General features: G+C 52.7%; 2 protein-coding genes across 8 annotated transcripts in view; both read left to right on the forward strand.

The window, feature by feature from the left end:
- The window catches only part of ARMH3 (armadillo like helical domain containing 3), a 181,497-nt gene extending 178,160 nt beyond the window's left edge, over nt 1-3,337 (forward strand). For both annotated transcript variants that reach the window (XM_028098685.1, XM_088019783.1), the window contains one exon: nt 1,647-3,337. In XM_028098685.1, coding sequence (XP_027954486.1) covers nt 1,647-1,739 — 93 coding nt within the window. In that variant the 3' untranslated portion in view covers nt 1,740-3,337. The remainder of the gene's footprint in view (nt 1-1,646) is intronic.
- Nucleotides 3,338-5,264: 1,927 nt separating this feature from the next.
- On the forward strand, nt 5,265-22,980 carry KCNIP2 (potassium voltage-gated channel interacting protein 2). Of its 6 annotated transcripts, none has more exons than XM_028098429.2 (10): nt 5,265-5,337; nt 18,036-18,131; nt 19,068-19,121; nt 19,781-19,905; nt 20,294-20,363; nt 20,534-20,604; nt 20,736-20,843; nt 21,029-21,133; nt 21,271-21,333; nt 22,575-22,980. In XM_028098429.2, the coding sequence occupies exons 1-10, from the start codon at nt 5,265-5,267 to the stop codon at nt 22,656-22,658; spliced, it is 849 nt and encodes a 282-aa protein (XP_027954230.1). In that variant the 3' UTR covers nt 22,659-22,980. The 6 variants fall into 6 exon arrangements, with proteins under 6 accessions (XP_027954230.1, XP_027954229.1, XP_027954231.1 ...); XM_028098428.2 differs by having other exon boundaries at nt 19,023-19,121; nt 21,644-22,625; XM_028098430.2 differs by having other exon boundaries at nt 21,644-22,625.
- Nucleotides 22,981-23,458: the final 478 nt, after the last annotated feature.

Here is a 23,458-nt window from a genome sequence, read left to right on the forward strand (position 1 = left end):
AGCTTTTACTCCCCCCTGCCATGTTTGTGATGAAAGTGCTGGATTGTAGATTATCTGTCTTGTGCTAAACACAGTCCAGCTCTGACCCTGATGTGAGATTCCTGAGATTTTGGACTTCCCCAGGGTGAGGAAGATCTGCTCTGCAAGTGAGTGAGTTGGGAACAGGGGGAAGCCATTAATATAAAGAGAGCAGAGGGGCGCCTGGGTGGCTCAGTCGTTAAGCGTCTGCCTTCGGCTCAGGTCATGATCCCAGGGTCCTGGGATCGAGCCCCACATCGGGCTCCCTGCTCAGCGGGAAGCCTGCTTCTCCCTCTCCCTCTCCCGCTCCTCTTGCTTGTGTTCCCTCTCTCGCTGTGTCTCTCTCAGTCAAATAAAATCTTTAAAAAAAAATAATAAGAAATAAAGAGAGCAGATTCAAGCATCTTTATAGGGTGCATGGCAAGTCTTTAAGTTGATGTGGGGGTTTTACTAGGGATGCAGACTTCACAGAGTAGGACATTGGAGATGAAAAGACTGTGGAGGAGAGAGTTAGGGGAGCTCTGTCTCAGGCCCTTTGGTACTAGCCACGCCTGACTCAGTTCTCCTTGTATCTATGCCTCTGACACAAGGGAGCAAAGGGGGTCTGGTCTGACTCGGAGCTAATGACCTTGAGCTGCCTGCTGGTTGCCATGCTGCCCTTTTCTCTGCCTCCTGCCTAATGACTTCATTACATTTCCCATAGCTAAGCAGAAATTGGAGGAAAGCTCCCTGGTCTTTGAGGCCCAGGGTAGATATACATGCTTTTTCTCCTTTTTCCCCCACTTTGTCTCTCATACACCATTCACTTCTATTTCCCATGAATGATGCTCCTTCGAGAGTGCGATGGATTCCTCCTAGAACCCACTCAGAGTAGGAAGTTTGGCCCTTTGACTCCATCTCCACAGGTCCTTTTCCCACTGATACGGGCAACCCTTCGGCAAGGGTCTCAGTCTGTGGGGAGAAAGCATGTGAGGGGAGCAGTGGGCACACAGCAGGGATATGCCCCAGTCTTTTCTCTAAAGCAGGGGGGCTTCTTTGTGGTATGGAAAGAGTGCTGGACTGGGAGTTACACCTGGGTCCTGCTGCCAAGCCTGGGGCTCACAAGCTGTATGACCTGCTTCAGGTCATTGGCCTCCTTTGGATCATACTCCTGCCATCTATGCCAGACAGGGGCTGCATCTCTAGGTGTTCTTTCCAACCCAGAAAAGTAGATAAATAGAAAGAGTGAGAAGATCAGAAATGCATTCTCTGGCCTCATTTTCTCCTCCTCTATCAGACCACTGATCAGACCAGTCCTCCTCTGCATGGCCAAGGCAAAGAAAAAGGCCTGAGCTCACCCTCCTTCCCTGTCTGTGCTTACCTCTACCTCTTCAGGTGCCCAGATGCTCTTCTCACATCCACTAAAGTTTCTGTCTCTCGGCCCCTCTTTTTTCCTTCCATTTATACATAACTGTTTGCTGATTTGCCTGCAGAAATGATAGCCATTAAGGTTCATCTCCTAAGAGAGAAACATGTAGCACTGCATCTTGGCTTTGTCCCTCAGGCACTGCCCTCTGTTGTGTGTAACCAACTCTCTCCTCTGTTTTCTCTCTGCCTATGCCCTCTCACCTTCCCCAACCCTTTCCCAGGTTCGATCCATTAGCACCAACGTCCGGAGAAACCTGGCCTTCCACACACTCAGCCAGGAAGTCCTGCTCAAGGAGTTCTCCACTATCTCCTGAGGCCACGCATATCTGAGCAGCTGCTGACTGCCCTTACCCATGAGGCTCCCGGGCTGCAGGGGGACTGAGGGGAGAGGGGCTGTCCCCAAGGTTGGAGAATAACACAGATACCGAGTTCTCTCGGTGAAGGCCGTGCTTCAGTGGAGCTTGGACAGCAGGGGCCAGGAGGGGCAAACCAGGGATAATCTTATTTGGGGAGGGTATGGGTGGGCACAGGGAGAAGCCTTTAAGAATATAGGGACTTCCAGCATGGGCTCCCTGGATACCCCCTCACATTTGCAATTGAGATTACAAATTGTGGCTGCTGACTAATTTTCAGGGGCTGTTGAGGCAAGTCTTAGAATGATGCCAATATCCTGAGAGTCACTGGTTCTCCGAGGCTTCTAAAATCAGACTCAGATATAGATGGAGCCATTTCTGCTTTCTTTTGGCCTGGGGCTGAGCTGGGCTTGAAATCTGTGTCCCCTGCCCCTGCAGGCACTCTGTCCTGTCGTTAGGACCCTTAGCTCAGCTCAAGGTAGGGTAGGAATGGAGGATCTTTTTTCTACTTTCTAAATCTGGGAGACTGGAGATTAGAATCTGCTCAATGCCCTGCTGTCCGGCCACCAATTTCTGGATTTGATTCTTGGCACCAGGAGTACCTGTTAGCTTCCCCTGCCTTCCAACCCATTGATTGGTCAGCACTATAGGGTCACAACCTTAGCTTCTAATTTTCAGTCTGGTTTAAACTGTCTTTAGGGTGTGTGTGTGAAATAAACATTGACAGGTTTTCTGGAGCCCTCAGGTACCTACTTTGCTGGTTCCCTTTCCAGCAGCCTCCCCACCTTCCCAATCACCTTCTCCTCTGGGAGCCTCTCCTGCCTCTCCTGAGCTCCCCTCCACTGTTCCGCCCCCTCACCCGGCTGTTGTTTACAGCCAGCCTCCCTAAGAATTTCCTCTGGGGAGGAATCTGTTCCTGCTGTGGTCTGGTGCCTGGAAGGGAGAGAACCTGCTGGGGGCAGGGTGCCCTCCATCTGAAAGGGGCCAGGTGAGCATCATGGAGAGGCCATTCTGTCTACCCATATTCAGGATGGGGCCACAGGCAAGTCTCCTGGCCTTTGGGAAGTTGGCCCATGATTCCTCCTCTGGACAGCCTCCATTGGACTACTGTAGGCTTTCCCTACCCCTTGGCTGCTTTCAAAGTAGCTGCTCTGAGATTCCCCCCTTCTAAAGCACTTTCTAAAGCCCTCAGGCTGGCAGGGAGCAAGCAGCACAGGAAGACTCTGGGAGTAAGTGCAGGAAACCAGCAGTGAGAGCAGGTCTGGGACCTCCCTGGCTGCTATTCCTACTTAGCTTCAAATCGCTTTAGGATACTTGCCTTCCCTGGGAACCAGAGTTGTGGCTCCCACATGGAGCAGATATGCACTAGTTCCAGAGAACCCACCAGCACGCTGCCATACATAGACGTAGATTTCTGAGAGATCAGGGGCTGAGTCATCTGATCGCTAGATGGGGTAGCTCAGCCTGGGGCATATAGTGTGTTCTCCACAGTTATAATCCCCGGAAGAGATGGAGCTGGAAGCTGGTGGCAAGTTGAAGTTATTAAAAATTGATTTGTATGGGATGGTCTTTTTAGTGTCTTTTGTTTGTTTTTCTTCATCTCTTACTCTGACCTCATTTCTCAAAGACAGAGTTAAGGTAATCTCCCAGGTTCTGGTCCCATCTGCCTAGGGAACCCCTGCCTATCCTCACGCGCCTCCTAAGTCTCCTGGCCCTAGTGGAAGCCAGTTAGGTTCAGAGAGGTATAGCCTCCCTTGCCTTTGCTGCTTACGGATTCCTTTCCTATGAAATGAACAAGGACATGAAGCAGTGCAAAGGACTCCTTGCCCTCCATTGTAAAAGTCCATCTCTTGGCCCATTTACATAGATCTGTTCTAAGAACTCCGAAGAGGAGCCCCATCATCATCTAGAATTCAGCCCCTAAAGGGCCTGCCCATGCTCTGTCCACATCCCAATGTCTATGCCAGGTCTGTGGAGAACCCTCCAGAGCCAGGGGGGAGCCAGGAGCAGGGCATTGCTCCCAGAGACAATCCTTTTAGCTGCTTGTCCCTGTCTCATGCCTGAACTCCTACCACAGATCCTGCTGAGTTAATTGAATCAAGTGCTTGGAAATTAAATCCAATTGAAGACATTAAATGTGGTGGGGTCACTTTAGCTGAAGTTTTCAGTCTCAGCAGGTCACTTCTCCAGAGGAGCAGTTGGGCAGGCAAGAGGATCACATGGGACATTGCCACCACATCATCCAGACCCACCAGATGCTGCCCCCCCCCACTTCCTTCTGGCGGGTTGGGGGCTCTTGTGCTAGCAGTCCAGTGAAGAGCCTGGGGAAGGTCAGACAAGTAGGCTCAGTCACTCAGTAGCCATTCCTGGGAGAGCTGGAGGCAGCCCAGCTCAGTGGTAGCCCCTGGCTTCAGAAAAGGACCTAATCCAGGGGAAGGGGGCCTCATAACAAAAGCATTTCTTACCCACTCTGTATCCTCACCTGGATCCCCCACACCATTCAGTGACTCCCCAAATCTTCTGGAAAACAAGGAATCTAGGACAGGGCAGGTCACAAGAGAGAAGGGCAGGAAAGTTGAAAGGGAAAAAGGAACAAAAGAATAAAGTCTTGAAAAACACCTGGTTCACTCTTTTCCTTTTCTTCCTGGTGGGCCAATGGGGGTCATTAGATCAGGGAAGAAGGTACCATCAGAGTGAATGTAGCCCAGAGACGGGCCTTGCAGTGGCTGAGAGTTGGAGTCTTTCTGAGAGAAGAGAAAACTGTAGTCCACTGGCCTGAGATGAGCCTGTTAGAGGCTGGGCTGGTCTTTGCTCTGCATCCCTAACCCCCTCGTAGCAGGGTGGCATTGGCGGGGCACCACAGAGACCCATACGTGGGAGGAGAACAATAGAGAAGATAGGGGCTGACATGGAGACTGACCTGAACAGGACACACAGACTTACCCTGGCTGGTGTTGATGGTGGCGGAAGGAGTGCCTAAGAGTTGGGGTGGTGGGGAGCACGGTTTCCTCACAGTGGGTCTTTTCTGGCCCTGCTCCCTCCACCGCCAGGACCCATGGCTTCAGGTTTAGGGGATAGTGTTGCTGGAGAACCAGTCTCCCTCCCCGCACTTCCCAGCTCACCCTTTCACCGGGTTCCTCCCCCGAGCTGCAAAGAGGAGGGGGCGGGGGGTAGGGGGAGCCAATCCCGGCAGCGCCAAAGGGGGGAGGCGGCGGTGACAGCCGCGGGGAGGGGGCGGGAGGAGAGAGGCGGCTTGGCTCTGGCTCCGTGCTTAGCTCCGCTCTGCCTCCGGCTCTGCGCTCACCTACTGCCCAAGCCTCCAGCTCCTGCCCCAGGACCCCCAGCGGGACCCCAGTCCATCCCAGACTCAGCCCCAGCTCAGACAGCGTGCAAGGCCGCCAGGGGGCGCCGTGTGAGCGCCCTATCTTGGCCACCCGGCGCCCCCTCCCACGGCCCAGGCGGGACGGGACGGGGGCGCCGGGGGCCATGCGGGGCCAGGGCCGCAAGGAGAGTTTGTCCGATTCCCGAGACCTGGACGGATCCTATGACCAGCTCACAGGTGAGTCAGGGGCTCAAGGGTCGCGGGAGGGAGTGTAGATTCCATCCCCCCCGGACCCTTAAGCCTATCTGACCCAGGCCCTTACTCACACTCTACCCTATTCCCAGGCACCCTCCAGGCTGTTCCGGGCGGCAGGACACTGGGGTTCAAAGCCTTGGGTCCCGTGGGGGGTGGGGGAGACAGGCGGGCAGGTGGGGAGAGGCAGCAGGTGTGGGCGTGTGTGACACAAAGCTAGGAGAGTGTCTGGAGTGGGAGGTGTTACGTGCGTGAGCGCCTGTCATTCTTTGTGTGTGTCTGTGTGTATATGTGTGCGCGCCTCCCTCAGCTTGTTGCCATGTGCCCTAGGCTTGGTGATAGGGTGAGTGTGATTTTGTTGGCTGTGCAATTGTATGATCTTGTCAGATGTTTGAGTGAGGTTGTGTAGGACTCTGTTGTACTAATGAAGTTGTTTTGACCATGTGTCTCTGTTCTATGTGCAACAATGTGCTTTGAGTGTGTGATTCTGTATGCAGTGGCATGTGACAATCAGAATGTGTCAGGGCTTCACTTTATGGGGCTATGTGTCTTTGTAAGACTTTAATTAGACTGTGACCCTCCTGGGGCAAGCATTTGTTAAAGTAGGTTGTATTGTGTTTTGTGATTGTGAGACTATGCAGATTATATTGGCGTTTCATGCTGATTGTGTACTTTCATGTGGCAATGTCTGCAGTGGGGTTCTGTGAGTGTCTATGACTCGTCTTACCCTTGCTTCCTCTCTGGTTTCCTGGTGTAGAAGGGGGCCTTTACCGCATACCACTGCTTCCCTATTTTTTCCACAAATAGCCCAGGTGTACTCAAGGAGGGACTCTAGTGTCTGCCCAGCCTGGCTCCCAGGAACAGCACCTGGCCCTTATGGGGAGGCTTTGGTTAGTGTTTGGGTCATCGCCCCCCACCCCCAAGAAAGTACTCAGATATCATTCTTTCCCAACTGAAGCTCTTTTAACCCTCAACAACCCTCTCAGAACTTCAGCCAATCTGAAGGAAAACACCCCCTCTTGCTTCCCCTCCAGACCCAGAGATAGAAGCTCTTGGCCTGGAAGGTGCCATGTGACCGTCCCAAACTACTTTGCTGCCCAGGCGTGCTCTGTCTCCCACAGTATGGAGTACATCTGGGCTCTCACATATTCCTGGGTTTGGTAGGCAGACCTACGTGTTTGTGTGGGTGACTGTGTCACCTTGTATACATTTCCATGTGTGTTTTCTATCTCATTGTGCAGCCTGCTCAGGAACTCCAACAATGAATGGGAGGAGGGAGACTGTCTCCTGTGTCTGAAACAAGTTGGGGAGGTGGGGGGAGCCCATGATCCTTGTCTGTCCTGAGGGGAGTGAGGTTAAGTCTCCAGGATGGGGAAGAGAACTAGGATCTAATTGAGACACTTGAGAAAGTGTCTCCCCTACTCATTGACCCTGGGGAAGTCCTAGTTCCTATGCTGAGACTCCCAGAAGAAAGAGCCCTTTGGCTCAAGCAGGCACTAGATGTGACCTAGATGTGGTTCAAACTGGGGTGGAATCCAAAGGTCCAGCTCTGCCTTGACCTATGTTCTCACCAACCCAGGATCCTTGGGAGTATAAGGCCCCAAGGCGCTCATTAGCACCACATTAGTCAGTGTTTGCTTCCTGCTTTAATTGATTCTCCCCTTTAGTGGAACCATCCCCTCCCCACTTGGCTATTTGAAAGAGAGACTGGGTGAAGGTGGGGAAGTACTTGTATTGGAAGGTGCAGGAATGAGCTTTCTATTACTTTTGCTGTCTGGGTCTCACTTTTCTCATCTCTAAAATGGAGAATACTACGTCTTGCCTGTCTGCCTCCTAAGGGAAATAGGTCAAATGTTGACAAGTGTCAAGAATGGTGTTCATCATCAGCATCCTCACTGTAGATAGCTCCACACACGACTTGGAAAGTAGAAATAGCACTACTAGGAGCTCTCCTTTCGAAAGAGGTCTTATCTTACAGCAGGAGACAATTGTGGATGGGACTCCCCCCTCCCATAAGTTGATAAGGTGCTGGGTGCCCAGAGACACCGTAGTTGAAGCCCAAAGGGGGAGTCGTTGTCCGAGGTGCTGAAGAGCCTTCTGGACATATGTACTGCCATGCTTTCCTAGTTCCCAAAGTTCCTTCCCTGTGCATCCCAGGGATTCCTGGGATGGACATGGGGGTGGTCTTTGGCTCCCGTCATTCTGGTCCATTAGGTTGACAGGGAGGGAGTCCTTAAGTCATCAAGGCATCCTGGGTATACACCCGATCATTTTCCTCCCCCACTCAAAGCTGGGGGAGATTTTTTTTTTTTTTGGTGGGGGGTGGGGAGAATCTGAGCCCCACCCCGCCCCAGATCTACCCCCTCTGGTCTTCCAAGCCTCGCAGGGCTACTTGGAAGTATGGCGTGGTGGGAAAAAGCAGCAATCTGTGGCAGTCCTGTCCAAGCTGGAAGCTTGGGGAAGATGAGGAGAGAGTTGGGATCTGGCTGGCCAAGGCCTGAACTCGGGTCCCTCTGCTCGTAAATATCGTTTCCCCAGTCTAGGGCGCCCCCGTGTGGTCTTAGAGCCGCCATGCTTACGGAGCTGATTCCAAACGGGGATGTCGCCTCCAAATCAAGGGGCAAAATTTGCATGGAGTTTGGAGGTGACTCTCGCCTAAATCCTAAATGTAGGATTTTTAGCCAAAAATACAGGATCCCAGTCGGAGGAGTGGAACTATGTCTCTCCTGTAGGCTGTCCCGGCAGTTTGAAGCCCTCAGTGGGTCCTGAAAGGGTTTACCTTGGGTACAGCCTGATAGGAGTCCTGGAAAGAGTCGGGGCTGGGACTGAGGGGAGGAGAGCTTTTCCTTCATGCATTTGGCTGGCAGTCAGCATATGATGGGAGAATGTGAACCCACTGGAGCAAGACAGAGGAACACAAAATCGAAAGTTATGAGAGAAAGGGATTTGGAGCCGCCTCTTTTTTGCCACCCCACTACTATGTGCAGCTCCTCCTCCTTCCTTTTGCTCTCTCCCATTGGTTTAGGAAGTATGGAAGTGTGGGACGTTGCCATGACAACTATGTCCTCTTACCCCCCCCCCCCCCATCGCTTCTCCATGCCATATTGGGAGGAGGAGGTGTGCGACAGGCAGAGAAGGAAGGGCTGAAGCGGGGCAGTAAAGAGTAAGGTTCATTATCCCCTCCCCCAGCTCCTTTTTCACAACCCCTGGGTGCCTCCCCTCCGCACTAGAAATCCAGGAAACATTCCCAGAGAAGGCTGTGAGAGAGTCCGTCCTCCCCTCCCCCGCCTCGCCCAGTCTAGGAACTTTGAGGACGGGTGCTTCAAATGACGGGGCCAGGGTGCGTTTTCCCCCTTGCAGCCCAGAGGAGAGAGCGAGCGCAAGATTCTGGTCCTGCCGGTCCGGCCCTCCCGCGCCGCCCACGCAGGGCCCACTGGAGTGGGGGCGGAGACCCGACCGCCCCGGGCCTTGGGGGCGGAGCTTCGCCAGTGTGCTCTCAGCAGAACCATGAACCGATGCCCCCGCAGGTGCCGGAGCCCATTAGGGCAGGCAGCGAGATCCCTCTACCAGCTGGTGACTGGGTCGCTGTCGCCAGGTATGAGGAAGGGAGGAAGGGGCTGGACCCTTCAAAAAGTGAGTGAAGTGGGATAAGAACCTTACAGAGGTGGGGAGGGGAAGGGCCCCTCACAGAGATGGAGGGAGCAGGATCCCTCAAAGGAAAGGGTTTAGAGGGCAAGCTCCCTGACAGAGTGGAGCTAGGGATAGGGTTTCTTATAGTGAAGGTGGAGGATAGGGGTCTTCAAAGAGGAAAGGATAGGGGGCATCATGGTCCCTCAAATGGTGGAGGATGAGGCAGGGCTTCTCACTGAGGACAGAGGAGGGGGTCTTAAGCAGGTGGATGTAAAGGGTGAGGCCCCTTGCAGAGATAAAAGGAGGGAGCTTGCAGCCGAACAGGGAAAAGGCACAACCCTTTACTAAATTGCTTAGTTTAATGGGATCTTAAGCTAACTGGGGTCAGTGTCCAGAAGGGAAAAATCCTGAGGTGGGACAGGACCAACATAAACTTAGCTAGTGAGTTCATGAACGATGGGATGAATAGACTTGCGTGGCATAAGGATTGTTTGTCACCATTTTGTCTATCTCTGGGAGTCTGTACGAACCGGGTTATGCATCACTCAGGTTGTAATCACTGGGTCTGTGCATCCTTGGGGTTGCATATCTTTGGGATTCTGTGACACTGAAACTGCATGTACCTGGGGTTCTATGCTTTAGAGTTGGGTTGAGGGTTCCTGAGTCACACTAAGTGAGTTGTGTAGTCTTCACAAGATTGTACCTTGGTGTGGGATGTGTCGAATTTATGACATGTGGATTGTGGATATCATATGATACTGCTGAAATGTAAGCACACTTCCACCTGGGTTTCCTTAGGGCTGCCTGGGCAAGGCCCACAGAACCTAGCATCACCTCTCCACCTGGCCTGGAGAGACCAAAACCACCTAGCCCCGTGGCATTCTGGGATCTGTAGTTCTCTGGCTCTCTCCGTGGTAACCTCTTGAGCCTCTGGAGGCCTCTCCTTGCCATGTGTTCCCCAGAAGGAGGGGAGTTGGGGCTGAGCTAGAGCCATGCTTGGCAGTCTCTTGGGGAGCATGCGTCCCTCAAGCCCCCTGCTTGGACCTGTCTCCAGTGACAGATGGCTGGAGCCCGGCAGGACCAGCTCTCAATCATAACAGGAATGACTTCCAGGCCCCAAAATAGCCCCAAAGCCTAGGGAGTTCATTAATCACCTAATGAAGCTGGGGGCTGCCGTGTCTTCTGGCCTGGCTGGGGATGGAATGGGGCTGGGGAACTGAGAGAAGAGCTCTGGAGTCTTCACTGGCTGGGGTCTCACCAAGGGGTCAAGGACTGATGAAAGTGGTACAGCTACAAAGGGTGTGTCCCCTCATAAGGCAGTATTATTCCGGGTTTGAACTGTGAGAGATAAACAACTAAATGTTAGGAGTATCTCTGCAGTGAGATTTGAGGGGCCTAAGGAGGGCCCACCTAATGCTTCAAGACAGAGTTCCCTTGAGCCCTCACTCTGCCTGAAGTGCTTCCGTTAAGACTTCATTCCCGGGGCGCCTGGGTGGCTCAGATGGTTAAGCGTCTGCCTTCAGCTCAGGTCATGGTCCCAGGGTCCTGGGATCAAGCCCTGCATCGGGCTCCCCGCCTGGCAGGAAGCCTGCTTCTCCCTCTCCCTCTACTGTTCCCTGTGCTTGTGCTCTCTCACTCTCTCTGTCAAATAAATAAATAAAATCTTTAAAAAAATAAAAGACTTCATTCCCTTGGGTGAAGAGCTAAGTGACACAGGGATGCTTAAGGACAGATCTGGGCAAGTTGCTCTTTGGGCCCTAGGACTTGAAAGATCTCTCAGTGGGGAGAAAGGAGTCTGGAAAACAACTCACTCTTTCACTTACAGACCTTCCCACCAGGGGCCTGGTTGATTAAGAACGCTGAGTCCCTGTGAGGCTGGGTCAAGATCTCTGAATGTTGAGGGTGAGGGTGAGAGACAGAAGAGGAGGGTCCAGGGACAGGGCAACAGCCTACAAGCCTGTCAATCTCTCTATCTGTGAATCAGCAGCAGAGAACCAGAAGATGTGACTGTGCTGCCTCTTTCATTCCAGATAGTCTGGCTTGGCATTCAAGGCTCTATGGAATCTGAGCCATTTTGGTCTTTTCACTTACGGCTCCCCCAACACAAACTAAGCTATAGTCATCCAAGGTTCCTTGATCCCACACACACTGGAAGGACAGGCTGGCAGATCTTTGGTCCTGGTTTGTCTTGATCCATCCTTCTCCCTCGGTGCTATCTTGGGAAAATCACTTCCCTGAGCCTCAATTCTTTCGTCTGCAAAATTGGTATACTACTACTCACTCTGACCATGTCAGCTGTAAACGCAGGAGTAACAGACCCTACCTCTCAGGTTTATTATGAGGACTAAGTGAGATAATATATGTAAAGTGTCCAGGACACAAAATGTGCTCAATAAATGCGGACCCCTTTGTTAAGGTAGACTGTTAACATTTAGCCATCTTTTAAGAAGCAGCTCAAGAAATACCCTCTCCAAGTTAGAGAGCTTTTACAGTTAAATGAGCTTTTATAGCTCATTTCATGGCCTGCCTAGAACAGTTCCTACCACATAGAAGGCACATAACAGATATTTTTTGAATGAATAGAAGCCTTATAGTTCTCTCAGTGGGCTGTCTCTCCCTACCCAGTGGAAGCCAGAACTCTGTTTAGTTCACCTTTGTTCCACAGAGCCTGGCATTCAGTTTATATAAGTCCAATTTTTAAACATCTTTGCCCTTTAGGAGCTTGGAATCTAGTTGAGGAAACAGGATTGATCCAGAAAGATCTGGGTTCAAATATGCATCCTCTCATCTTAGCTAGGTGACCTCAAGCAAGTCTCTTTATCTCTATGGACCTCGTTTACCTCATCAGTGAAATGGGCACAATACTATTCAGTCTACCCACCTCATAAGGTTGTCATGAGAAGGCATCAGGATAACAATGTGGAAATGCTTTGTTAATTAAGAGTTATAGAAACGTAAGGGGGAAGATGTTATGTTATTAATAATGGTAGCAAACACTTCACAGTTACTCTGTGCCAGGAGTTATTCTAACAGCTTTCCATGTATTAATTCATTTACTCCTCCCAGCAACCATATGAGGTGGGAAACAGGCACACAGAGGTTAAGAACTTGCCCAGTTAATGGCAACTGACAAAACCAGGAAATCTGGCCCTCTGGCCCACACTATTCCCTACCATGCTATGCTGCCTCCTTTTACTATTCCCACTTAATAACATTACAGAATTAAGTGCTGAGTTTCGAAGGCCCAACATTGAGTTCACTGGAAATTCAGGTAGTTGGGAGCCTGCTGAGGACTGGAGGTCCTTCCTGTCAGGTAAGAACTGGAGAACAGAACAGAAAGGAGGGCATTCATATCAGGAGCAAAGGCATAGAGATAGCACTGAGTTTGATGTGTTTGGGGGACAGTGAGGAGGCCAAAGTGGCTGGAAAGAAAGGAATCTGCTGATGATGGTAGAGGGAATTAAATGCCAGGTGTGGAATTTGGACAGTGATAGGGAGATATTTGCTGGTTTCATCTGTAAATCTGTAACCTCTAAGGAGTGAGAAGCCAAAAGCAGTCCCTAGATTGACTTCTTCCTGGAGGAGGGGTGGAGGGGCAAGCAGAGGACCAAGCCAGCCTGTGGCATACCCTTCTTCCCATGCGCTCCACACTTTCCACAGATGTTGTGGGGGTGGGGGATTAGGAAGAGGTAAAGTAAGGTAGGAGATGGACGCCTGACCCCCAGTGGTGGCCATGTAGAACTGCAGATCAGTGAACTTCAAATGAAGTCCTAGGGACAGACCCACCCCGACTTTCACTCCACAGCTGGAGCTGAGACACACTCATCCCAGAGCTGGACAAGGGGGAGGGCTCCCTCTGGGGTCAGTCCCCCTAAACTGGGCCTCCTGAGTGGGCAAGCTGGCTAAGACGGGAGCCAGTGTAGTGTGACAATTTAGAGCACAGGCTCAGGGTCAAACTGGGTTAAAACTGAGGCTCTGACTCTTATTGATCTTGGTGATTTTCTTAACTTCCTTTTGCCTTAGTCTTACCAGCTGTAATGTGGAGATAATGGTACTTCCTTCATAGATTTATTATGAAAATTAAATGTGGTCATGTCTGGGGGCACCTGGAGGGCTCAGTTAGAAGAACATGCGACCCTTGGTCTCTGGGTTGTAGGTTCGAGCTCCACGTTGGGTGTAGGGATTACTTAAAAAATAAAATCTTAGAGACGCCTGGGTGGCTCAGTTGTTAAGCATCTGCCTTCGGCTCAGGTCATGATCCCATGGTCCTGGGGTGGAGCCCCATGTTGGGCTCCCTGCTCGGCGGAGAGCCTGCTTCTCCCTCTCCCTCTGCCTGCTGCTCTGCCTACTTGTGCTCTCTCTGTGTCAAATAAATAAATAAAATCTTAAAAAAAAATCTTTTAAAAAATGTGATAGAAGGGCACGTGATGTAATGAGCATTGGGTGTTATATGCAACTGATGAATCACTAAATTCTACCCCTGAAACTAATAATACACCAAATGTTAACTAAATTGAATTTAAATTAAAAATTAAAAAAAAACATGATCATGTCTGTAAGCACACAGGTGTGATCTAACACACAGTGTGTGCTTAGTCAGTGTTTGCCAGCACTGGCCGTAGTTCAGAGGCTCACTGGCTCTGCAGGCCCTTCCCCACCCCTACAAACACGCACACATACACACCACCACTACTGGCAAGGAGCAGGGAAGATGGGGGAGGGGCTCCGGGAATGCTCCAGGGGGTGAGGGTAGGTGGTTTCCTTGGAGGGTTCAGATTTCCCTCCTCCTCTGGGCTTCTCCATCAGCTCCGTAACAGTTTTCAAGGAGCAGGCAAGGCTTTGGCAGATCCTGGCTGAGAGGAAGGGAGGAGCTCACTCTCTTCTCTCCCAAGGAATTTGAATCTGTGGGGCCCAAAGGTAGCCACAATAAGTCCCTCCCCAGGGGGGTCATGATAAGGCTAAGCAGCCTTTTTCCTGCCCAGGTTATTGGACCTAATCCTCCTTCCCTTGGGCCTCAGTTTCCCCATCTGTGGCCTGTGGAAAGAGAGTGCTTCCCACCTCACAGTCTCCATGGCAACCACGATCGATGTTGGCCGTGTCCTCCTGGCTGGAGAGGTCACTGCCTTCTCCCTGCTTATATTCTCATACAGCTCCACGCAGATACGATTACACAATCACTGTAGACCCATACTCCTAATATAGGACACATCTATACTCTCAGTCTTCAGACCTACATCCCACAGCCCTGCTAAACACATACACCTCATACCCCATACACACTCAAATACTCCAGTGCACGCACACACACATACCATGGACAGCCAGGTCACTTACCCATATAGACAAGACACACACCTAATAGACAATACACGATCATGTGTAAACCACACACATTGGAGAAACACCTACTCTCCCTACAGTCAGACACAGGAATGCACACAAGAAAACACTTATATTCTGTCACATACATCTATTACTTATACATGTGCAGCTCATAGTTTCCCTCATAGACACACATACACTGCCCTTCCCTGCCCTCTCCCTCAGCATAGCTCCTCCCTCTGCCCCCTCCCTTTGGCAGAGTAGCCACAAGGTGTCTGGGGGAAGCTGTCCTCAGGGACAGAGGCAGGTCACTGCCTTCCTCCTCTGGCCTGGCCTGTTCTGGCCCATATCCTTCTCGCCAAAGGCTCCTGAGGAGATGCCAGTCTGTAGGCTGAAGTGGCCCCGTAAAGAGGAAGAGGCCGTGGCTGGGAGGCGTGTGGGGCAGAGGCGGGGTGAGGGGGCGGGGGAGGGAGGAGATGCTGGGAGGGAGAGGGGGAGGGAGGCTGCAGGCGGTCCTACTCAGGCTGGGGAGCCTGAGGGGGAGGTGGTGTGAGGAGGGCTGCCAGTGTGTCTGAGCCTCAGCTGGTGGGGGCCATGCCCCAGGCCCACCATGAACCTGGAAGGGCTGGAGATGGTTGCTGTGCTTGTGGTCCTCGCTCTGTTTGTCAAGGTCCTGGAGCAGTTTGGCCTTTTTGAGCCTGTCTCCTTGGAAGGTAACCCAGGTGTCTGGCTGTGTCTGGGCTGCTGACTGGAGAAGCAACCGCCCGCAGCACTGGGGAGGGGGTCACTCTGCTTTTATGACTGGGGGCAGGGGTAAGCATGTTAGTGATGGGACAGGGCTTCTGGGGGAGGTGAGGAGGGAATCTGGGGGCTGGGTGTCTGAGGGAGGTGAAGAGAGAGGGCCAGGGGCCAGGGTGTTTTGGAGGGGTCATGAAGGGCACAGCATGGGAGGACTGGGGTATGGAGATGAGGGGAATCTATCGGGGACGTGAGGAGAGGTCTGGAAACAGGCAGGGCTATCAGGAGGAGAGGAAGGAGGTTCCAGGGATCCTGAGATAACACCAGACTTCTGGGGAGTCCCTTTGGGGCCAGGGGCCCACCATGGCTCTGAAGATGTGTGTGACTCTCCACACTTCCATCCTTGCAGGTGTAGGTTACAGAGTGTGCATGGACTCCGTGTGAGAGATACAGGGGGTGTGACCATGTGTTCAGCTGTGTGAAAAAGGACAAAGTGTGTGACTGGGTGAGCCTTTGTATGTGACAGGGATGTGATTTAATGTGTCAGAGGGACGGAGTATGTGGCTTTGTGAGATGGTGAATATGACTGTGCCTGAGGGGGACAGGTTGTGTGGCTGGGCCCCTTTGGGTACTGGATCGTGTGTGTGGCTGTTCCCAGAGTTCCCTGAGAAAATACCAGCTCCATACTCAAGGCTTGGGATGGGGGTGGGTTCAGGAGGGACACGAGTGGGAACACTGTGAATGAGACATTCATAGATCAGCTCTGGCAGGAGGGTGAGGGGTACAACAGATCAGGGACCTTGCTTCCCAGGCCCCCTTGCCCTCCCAGTTTGTCTCAGAATCTCCAGGGCCTGGGCACTGGGAATGAGAAATCAATTCTCCACATCACCCCAAAGTTGAGTGGAGAGAGTGATATTGGAGATATAGAGGGGAGCATGTTCTGCCTCCCCTGAGAGATTTGGCCTCTCCCTCCTCTTCACACCGAGAACTGTGCAGCTCCATAGCACAGCTATTTTCCTGTCCACCAGGGACAGGAAAATAGGCAAGAACCGTGATAGGAGGGTTATAGGGTAAACACCGGGGAGAACTGAAAAGATGTGAAGGGAGCTGGAGACAAGAGGAAGGGCCAATGAATTGCCTGCTCTAGGTTTCAGTAAGAGCAGGAAACCCCCAACTCACCTTCCATCCTCTGCTGCATTTATCGGAGTGGGGTGGGGAGAAGGTTGGTCCTAGATGAACTGGGGTTCATCCAATCCTGAAACAATGAAGTCCATTTGGCTCTGACGTGCCATGCCCTTTAGACTGGTGGGAAGAGGGGTCATCCAGGAAACCCATGTGTTCTGTAGGCTGAAGGCAGCCCTTTTCCTTCCCACCTTTCAGGGGAGCCTAGAGGAAACGGAGTTCTGGGAACAGGGAGGGGACCAGGGAAGGGGGGGAAGTGTGAAGACGGGGAGGCTGGGAGAGGCGGGGGTGCCGTAACCCTCCCCCGCCCTTCCCAGTCCAGCTGCGACCACACCACCGGAGGCCCCAGACGCAATAGGGCTTCGGGAAACCAAAGTCGGGGCTAATGGAGCCCTGGGCTGGGGGCCAGGCCGCCATCGATCCCCCCCTCGGCCCATGGTCTCCCTCCTACCTCGCCATAGCTCTGCGGGGGGAGGGGAAGAGAGGAAGTATGGGGGGGTTGACTTTAAGCCGTTACCTCCCGGGAGTAGGGCCGGGTCCTGAAGGGTGGAGCCTGGTTTGGGGGGGCGGGGCCTGCGTGGGAGCTGGGATGCCCTAGTAACCTACAACCCAAGGAAGTTAGGCCCCTCCAGAAATGGACTGATCAGTGTGCTAGGGCCCTGTGGACTCTGGTCCTGGAGTCTGGAGGTGGGTGCTGCGGGAGACAGGCACACCAACACAGAACCCTCCCTGGGATGCAATTAGAGCTGTAGGACACAGGTGTAAATAAGGGGCAGTGGGGGGAGCTGTGGTCAGTGGCCCTGGATAGCCCCACATTACAAAAAATACTCATCTCCAAGGTCTGTTATTGCTTCAAAGTTTGCTATCATGTCATCTTCAAAGACATGAGAGGGGACACACTTTTAGGGGGGATGAATTAGCTGATGAGGAACTTTGTTCCACTGGTAGGGAGATTCCAGGTGCTCTGGGATGAGGGGTTATAGGAAGGAAAGGTGGGCAGAACAAACATGGGTTCTGTTGGTGATGTGCAGTCTTAGGTATCTGGGCCCCTAAGTCACAATATGATATGGGTATGTGTCGTGGTGACCTTGATATGTGTCATAATGTTATAGGGTCACAGTGTATTATAGTGTCCTTAACATACCATGTCATGATGTCCCATGCGTTTTTGTATGGTTTGATCATGCTGCATGTAAGATGGCCTATGTGGGTCCTCATATGTATGTGTCGTTTTTCCTAGGCTACGTTTGTATATGTTTGTATTAAGGAATTATATGTCAAAGTGTGTGTGTACCTGTGTATGTGTGCATGTGTTGGGGCCTGCTTGATTAGGCCATTGGGTTTGAGTGAGTTGCTGGGTATCAAGCTGTCCCTGTGTGGCATCCATCACTGTGATTTATCATTCTATGTGTCACTGTACACGCTTGTCACTGTGTGTGTGTGTGAGAGAGAGAGACAGAGACAGAGAGGTGTTCCTACCCAGGCAGTCCTTGGGTTGGACATCACCCTCAGAGGTCCAGCTATAGCACCGGAGCCAAGGGCACTGGGTCAGCAGGCACTGAGGCCAGTGCCACCTCCCCTTGGTGGCCTCACTGTCCCCAACTGCGTCCCATTATACAAGATGCCTGAGTGGACTTTTTATGCCTGTGAAACCCACTGGGGTCCCCTAGCCCAGCCCCAGCTATTCTCACCATTCTCCTCCAGTCCTCTCCCAACACCCCTTCCCCTCAGGGTTGATTTGTGATGGTGGGGAGGGGAACGGAGGGATAGTAAAGGTTAATGTGCCTTCCTGGGGTCTTCTCTCTTCCCAGGCCACCCTCCAGGGCCCACTAAAAAAGCGCTGAAGCAGCGGTTCCTCAAGCTGCTGCCTTGCTGCGGGCCCCAGGCCCTGCCCTCAGTCAGTGAAAGCAAGTGCCTCTCCTGTGCTTCCGGGGGCGGGGCCCGTATGTGTCGGGGTGTGACCAGTGTGACAGAAGCGGGCCTGCGTGTGTGTGTGTGTGTGTGTGTGTGTGTGTGTGTGTACGCGCGCGCGCGCGCGCGTTACCGGTATGTGTGGGGGGGTGGGCGCCGGTAGGTCCCAGTGTGGGGAGGGCGTAGCTTCAGTGCCAGGAAGAAGCGGAATGTGGGGCGGGGCCAGTTTGGGGGGCGGGGCCCAAGTGTCTGTGGGCGTCACAGGTCAGCAAAATGAGTCAGCCCGGGTGTTTGGGCGTGGCCAGTGTGGCAGGGCTGAGGCCTGAGACTATGTGGGTATGGCCATTGTGGCCGGGCAAGACCAGACTGCTGTGAGGTCTGTGCGTGGCTTAGTGTCTGCGACTGTGGCCGCCCGCTCTGTCCTGGGGAACGTTTTGGGCCTCGAGATGCATGTCGCCCCTGCCCTGACTGGATAGATGCAGGTGCCTACGATGGATCCCGCCTTCCTCCAAATGCCAGGACACTTGGGTTTTCTAGTCCCAGCCGGTCCCGAGTTGAGTCGCCTCACTTTGTCTCCAGGCCTGTTTCCTCAGTTGGGCCTTGCCCACCCCATAGGATCATACTGAATTTTGCAAGCCACAGAGACCCATCTTGTAGTTATTTGAGAGTGTCATTGTGTTTGATTCCACTGGGTCCCACATGCGGGTAGATTCGGGAAAATGACAGGCGTGAGTCCCACAAGCATGTGTTTGTGGAGTCTGTTTCGTGTGTGTCTGTGCTCGTTCATTATTTGTGCCTCTGCGCGCGGGGCTGCGTGTGTGTGCATTGTAACACGCAGGTCTGTGAGATTTGCTGTTGCGTGTGAGGGGCGAGGTGTGTGTCTGCAGTTGGCCGGGTCTTCCACTTTCTCGGTGACAGTTCGCTCCCTTCAGCATTAGCAGTCCCAGCTTCCCTCCGCCCCCACAGACCCCGCCCGCTGGACCCAGGTGACTTACTGTCCTGGTGGGGGCGGGGGCGGGGGCCTTCGGGAGCGTGGGGTGGGGCACTTGCCTGGGGACTGGATGTTGGGAGCCTGGGGCAGGACTGAGATGGGGCCAGGGATGAAGCCTTAGCTAAGGTTTACTGGGAGCAGGGTAGGGGTGGGGTCTGGATGGGCTTGGCTGGAGCTGGGCGGGGCATGGCTCGAGCATGGCTGGGATAGGCGGGGATTGGCTGGAGAGAAGGATCTGGGCGGGGCAAGTGTGGGGCTGGGGGGATCTGAGTGGGTCAGGGAAGGCCCAGAGCCTGGACCCTCAGACGCTTTCTCTTGAACCTATTCTTTCTACTACTCCCTTCCTGGGATGAAGATGGGGTTGGGGGCCTTCCCCTTCAACCGAGGGTCAAGGGCCCAGGGGCCAGCGATGAGTCGGACCCCTGGCTCCAGGGCCAGGCCTGCCCATGGGCCCAGCCACCTGATAGACCTGGAAGCTGACCAGCGTCTTCTCCTTGCCTTGATAATCCTCAGACCGGGGTCCAAGGAACTGGCAGGCTGGTCTCTGGTGTTGGAGATGGGGAGGATGGGTGGGTCGGTGGTTTTGAAGAGGGTTCGTGGAGGCCGGGCCTGAGGCGCGGCTGTCCCCCCCTCCCCACACTGCCCCCCCTGCAGACAGCGTGGAGGATGAGTTTGAACTGTCCACGGTGTGTCACCGGCCAGAGGGTCTGGAGCAGCTGCAGGAGCAAACCAAGTTCACACGCAAGGAATTGCAAGTCCTGTACCGGGGCTTCAAGAATGTGAGTGCAAAGCAAGGCCTAACTGGGTGAGGGGCGGGGCCTATCCCGGACTTCTAAGATTGGCCTGAATGCTTTAGGAATGTGAGAGGGAAGGGGAGGAGGAGGGACCCCTCTTCCCCAGAGACCAAACTTCTCGCCCGAGGCTCCTGCCAATTTGAGGCAAGGTGGAGCCTGTAGACTGGCCTGCTGGTTATTTCCGCTTTTTTAAACTTGTGCACTGAAATGTCTTGCCTTCCTTAAAAGAACTACATGGTGAGCCCCCCCTCCCGCCCCGAGACAGGAAGCTTTTCCTTCTCTGGGAGCCTCTGGCATGGAGTAGATGGTGGTGAGTAGAAGGGGGTTTTGTTTCTGCACTCGGTCTGGTTTCTAACTTTCCCCCTACTCCCAGGAATGTCCCAGTGGAATTGTCAATGAGGAGAACTTCAAGCAGATTTACTCTCAGTTCTTTCCTCAAGGAGGTGAGGGGACAAGGCCTGAGAGGAAGCAGCTGTCCATCTCTAGGCTGAGTTGGGGAGAGGGTTCTGGAGGGGCTGGGAATGCCAAGTAATAAGAGGGGTTCGGGGAGCCCCATAGAAGTAGGAAGTCCTCTCCTGTCTGAAAGCCAAACTTATCCACGCTTATCCTACAGACTCCAGCACATATGCTACTTTTCTCTTCAATGCCTTTGACACCAACCATGATGGCTCCGTCAGTTTTGAGGTGAGCTGGAGGAGGTGGGTCAGGGAGGCCTGCTTCTTGGCGCTTCAGGGCCAGGATCCACAGGCCAAACCCATATTGGGGATTGGGTAAAGGGTATCTGAAAATACAGTTCCCCCCTGTCTCTTTCCCAGGACTTTGTGGCTGGTTTGTCGGTGATTCTTCGGGGAACCATAGACGACAGACTAAACTGGGCCTTCAACTTGTATGACCTCAACAAGGATGGCTGCATCACCAAGGAGGTGTGGAGCAACTGAAGAGTTGGAGAGCTTTTATGTGTGGGGGGAGGTGCATAGGGCCCTAAGGAGGAAAATGTGACCCATGCATGCTTCACCAGCAAGGGGTGAGGTCTGCCCTAGGCTCTAGGCCTCCTCATTTGGAGGCTGGAGGCTCTGAGGAAGGATCATTTTCTTTCTTGGCCTAACAGGAAATGCTTGATATCATGAAATCCATCTATGACATGATGGGCAAGTATACTTATCCTGCACTTCGAGAGGAGGCCCCAAGGGAGCACGTGGAGAGCTTCTTCCAGGTGCCTGGGACTGGGTAGGCTGGAGGGTTCTGGAGTGAAGGGAAGGAGGCAAGGTCCTGGCAGTGAACTTACCTGAGTTCTTCCTGCCTCTCTCCTGTCATCCCTCCTGTTCTCTCTACCTGACTACCTTTTTGCAGAAGATGGACAGGAACAAGGATGGCGTGGTGACCATTGAGGAATTCATTGAGTCTTGCCAAAAGGTACAGACCCCTGCCCTCCACATTTCCATGATCTGGACTCAGGGTCCAATTCAGTGATGTAGGAGAAAGCTCCTTTGGGCAGAGTATCGTCTCCCTAACTTGCCCACACTCCCAAGTCCTGTTCCATCACGACTCGGGGAGGCCTGTCCCTTCCCTACTTCAGATCTCTCTGGGTGTCTCCTTCCTTGCCGCCTCTCTCTCTCTCTCTGAGTGTCCCCATTTCAAGTGACTGTCCCTCTCTGTGTCCCTGATAAGCTCTTTTTTATTTCTCTCTCTCTCTCCAATCTGCCTCTCCCCCACATGGCTACAGGACGAGAACATCATGAGGTCCATGCAGCTCTTTGACAATGTCATCTAACTCCCCAGGAAAGGGGGTCAGTTGCCCTGGGGGGACTATACTCTAGCCCTAGTCCAGGTGGAACTCACCCTTCTCTTCCCAGGTCTGTCCTCATCCTAGCTGGGCCCTGGGGGCTGTAGGAATCTAAGAGTCTGGGGATTCAGTGGTCCAGATTGCTGGAGCTAAAGGGGCCAGGGCATGGGCAGAGTGTATCTGTGGGGTGTTCCCAACTCCCAACAGCTCCCACCCCCTTCCTGCCTGATACTCAGTGCTAAGGGTACCCCTGTTATAGGAAATAAATGGTTCTCCACTTTCCATCCCCACTCTAGAAACTACAACACTAGACAAAATGTCTCCTGGTATGGTGCTTTCCCTATCCCTGATCTCATATGCATTTCCTCTAAGATTTCTTCTCAGAGAGTCTGTTCTGTCTATGGCACTGACTGGCCTTCCAGACCAGGGCCTTTGAGAGCCTTATAGGAGGGGGGACAAGAATGGAGAGGGAGAAATCTTAGGCCTGAGCCAGGTGGTTAGGTCATAGGTGGCTGGGGTAGAGTGCAGAAAGGCCTGGAGATTGTCAGTGACAGCTCAGGCATGCCAGACCATAGCTCTGAGCTCCATAGGTCTACCACCCCCAGGCTATCAGAATTTGGGTCCCAGGCCCTTCAGAAGACTCTGTCTCCTTGGAAATGCCCCAGAAATTTCCATACTCTCCTCAGTATTCCAGGAGAGCCTGGGATCCTGATGTCTGGCTCATGGCTGGAATTCCTTCCTTCCTGTTTGTGTGGGTGGTGGCAGCAACAGGGGAATATGGGTGGGAGATGTCCCAGCTGATACTTGCCAAAGTTTCAGCCTACCCTCTCTGAAGTCTACAACTTAAGTTTTCATTTACCAGTTCTTCTAGACTTGGAGGCATGGAGTGAGTCAGGGACCATCCAGTGGATGCCTTAGAAGAAAGGGGAAGGAGGGAGGCAGGCATAGCATCTGAACTCTGTGAGGGGGCATTCACTAGAATCTTTGATCTACCCAGGCTCTATTCCAACCCCCCACGTAGTCTCCTCAATTCCTACTTAGGGTCTTCTTTTGCTCTATTCAGTCTACCCAGAGATGCCCCCGTACGCATCTAGAAGGCAGGGACCACTCTTGCCATGCTGCCACCCTTTAACATACCTGCTCGTTCCATTTAGCTCACCCTCCCAGTCAGTCAGGATCTGAGGGGAAGGGCCCTGAGGGAGCCCCCTTTCCCATCAGAACACTGTTGACTGCTTTGCATTTTTGGCTCCTCTGTATATTTTGTAAAATAAAAAAATACACCAATCCAATAAAACACAATGGCTATGCACAGGCTGCTGTCTCTGCCTTTTTGTCCCTCCTGCTCCACACATACAACACTTATTCCTGCACCTACAGTAGCCTTTTAGATTCCAAAGAAAGTGCCTCTCTTTTCCATAGCATAGCCAACCCTTGGCAGGAGATTGAGACACAGGTTCTGGAAGGGTTGGAAACCTACCTGACCTCAGAGAGGTCCCCATGTGAGTCTCTCTCCCACATCCTTAGAGGAGATGACAGACAGGGTATTAATATCCCAAAGATTATGCCAAACCAGCTGACTTTTGGCTAGACATTCTTACAAGTTGAATAAAAAATTTCTAACTTACAGACATCTTAGTTAACCTCAAAGTGCTTTCTTTGGAGGGGGGATTCCCTTTAGTTTCTAAATAAAGTTCCTTTGCGTAAACATCCCAACCTTGCCTCCAATATGGATATAGTTTGTGTCTATACTCCAGC

The sequence above is a fragment of the Eumetopias jubatus genome, unplaced genomic scaffold (genome assembly GCF_037043125.1).
Source record: "Eumetopias jubatus isolate StellerSeaLion01/CBP00866 unplaced genomic scaffold, mEumJub1_p1.0 scaffold_17, whole genome shotgun sequence".
NCBI classification, from domain to species: domain Eukaryota; kingdom Metazoa; phylum Chordata; class Mammalia; order Carnivora; family Otariidae; genus Eumetopias; species Eumetopias jubatus.

What these genes read in the sequence shown, in the direction of transcription:
- KCNIP2 (XM_028098428.2), top strand. Translation starts at nt 5,265, where the DNA reads ATGCGGGGCCAGGGCCGCAAGGAGAGTTTGTCCGATTCCCGAGACCTG. An exon ending in ATCCTATGACCAGCTCACAG is followed by an intron (nt 5,338 to 18,035) that starts GTGAGTCAGGGG and finishes CTCTCTTCCCAG; the next exon opens with GCCACCCTCCAGGGCCCACT. An exon ending in ACGTGGAGAGCTTCTTCCAG is followed by an intron (nt 21,134 to 21,270) that starts GTGCCTGGGACT and finishes ACCTTTTTGCAG; the next exon opens with AAGATGGACAGGAACAAGGA.